Here is a 1,837-nt window from a genome sequence, read left to right as displayed (position 1 = left end):
TCTCGTTTCCTCTCTCTCTTTAAATATTCTGAATATTTTTTTTTCGTCCATAGGCAGACTAATTGTAGGCAAAAGAAAATGATTGACAGTTGAAATCAAATTGATAAATAAACAAAGCATAAAAAGCAGAGTACGGTCTCTCCCTGGAAATTGTAAAATAAATATATTTTACAGTAAAAGGTTGTTTTTTAAGCATAAGGCTCGAGTAGAGAGAATTTGCACCAGGCTGTTTTTACTGAATAATTCAGAATAGATTTTGAGTGTGTTTAAAAATGTTTTACTTTTGGTTACTTCTTTTGGACAAGAGGTCAAGTCATTTAAGGTCATGGCGTCTCAATCCAGATCAACTCTCAGGGTGCATTATGGGGGAGTGAGTGGCCAAGCTGCCACTGAGCTAATCCTGGTGTGTTTAACCATTATAGGTTCAGATCTGCTGGAGATACGAGTGGGACCACATGCTGTATTAAATTACCCATGGTGCAATAGTGGAGGGTTCTCCCCTAAACGCCTCTCTTTTTGTGTCTAATGGAGAAATGAAGCAGTTATATGACTCGTACAGATCATTGTAAAGCAGCAGCAAACTGATGGCTGCAGGGTCTTTTAAGGAAAAAAAGGTGTGAACAAAATGTTTACCTGAAATGTATGTAAATATTTTTGTTTATATTGTGACCGTGGTGCCTCATGATGATCACCGGCAGGAGCTCAGTTTGTCTCCATCTCCGTTTATATTTACACCCCCCCTCTAAAGAAACACCAGGCGCTAAACGCTAATTAATAACTGGAAGTTAAAGTAATTGCGGATCGAGTGAAGTTCACGAAGCTGCGGCTACGGTACCCGGGGAGGAACAAACCTTATCTTCAAACAAAAGCGCGAAACGCTTTCACCTCCCCAGTCAGTCCGTGCGGATCGCGGCGAAGCGCAGCCTCATCACGGAGAACGGTGCTGTGAAAGAGTGAGAGAGAGACAGAGAGAGAGAGAGAGCGAGGGAGGGAGGGTGTGCATGTGTGTGTGAGAGAGAGAGAGGGAGAGAGAGAGAAAGCCAAAGCCAGAGCCAGAGAGACGAGAAAGATAAAGGAAAGACAGACGGAACGATATAGACTTGTGCGTAAAAAGTAGTACTGGTGCCCCCCTTCTTCTTTTTCTTTCTCAATTTCCATCAGACAAAAACCCAAAACCGGCTGCTTGGATGAACCAGAACCTATCGATCTGTCAGTACTACACCTGGATTCACTGACCAGCCGCACAGCAGGCATGTCCCGAAGGAAGCAGAGCAACCCCAGGCAGATCAAACGTAAGTTTTTTTTTTTCTCCATGTTGTCTAGCCGTTTCCACCGCGCCTCTCCGAGCTTATTAGAGTTTGCACAATATTGTAATGATAGTGACCACACTGAAGCTGATTCAGCAGCGCTCAACTACCGCCACTCATGTGTTGCCTGTCACGGTCCACACGCTCCAGTCTCCCTCCGCACATATTTTGTGTTTTTGAAGAGCTGATTTACAATCCAAATCCCACGGTGCTGCTGGCGGAAAAGTTTCCCCGCTGCTGCCAAGTTGTGGCAAAATGAAGTTATCTTGTTGTTTCTTTTGATGCGACTCTATTCGAGTTTCATCCAAAATTGTGTATCAGGCAGCATCACTTTGGCTGGGGGTGCACAGTAAAGCTCTACATGCCAGAGAATCACCAGCAATTCTAAATTATAGGCCGATAATAAACGCTCTGTACTATGAGATTGCTTTAAAAGGCCGATTGGGTTTTGCATTGCTATTAAATTTTTTATTTGTAACACACGTGCCTCACACTCACTACAACTCCTTCACACACTCTTAATTTTTTCC

The 1,837-nt window shown here is 43.4% G+C and overlaps 1 protein-coding gene across 1 annotated transcript in view; it reads left to right on the top strand.

Annotated features, from left to right (window-relative positions):
- Positions 1-1,039: 1,039 nt before the first annotated feature.
- Positions 1,040-1,837, top strand: part of zfpm2a (zinc finger protein, FOG family member 2a) — a 114,808-nt gene continuing 114,010 nt past the window's right edge. The window contains exon 1 of the mRNA XM_035671552.1: positions 1,040-1,292. Within this exon, the coding sequence (XP_035527445.1) occupies positions 1,253-1,292 (40 nt within the window). The 5' untranslated portion in view covers positions 1,040-1,252. The remainder of the gene's footprint in view (positions 1,293-1,837) is intronic.

Source organism: Morone saxatilis, unplaced genomic scaffold (assembly GCF_004916995.1).
Source record: "Morone saxatilis isolate NCDOM2014 unplaced genomic scaffold, NCSU_SB_2.0 Contig24, whole genome shotgun sequence".
NCBI lineage: Eukaryota > Metazoa > Chordata > Actinopteri > Moronidae > Morone > Morone saxatilis.
This window is presented reverse-complemented; position numbering and strand designations above follow the sequence as displayed.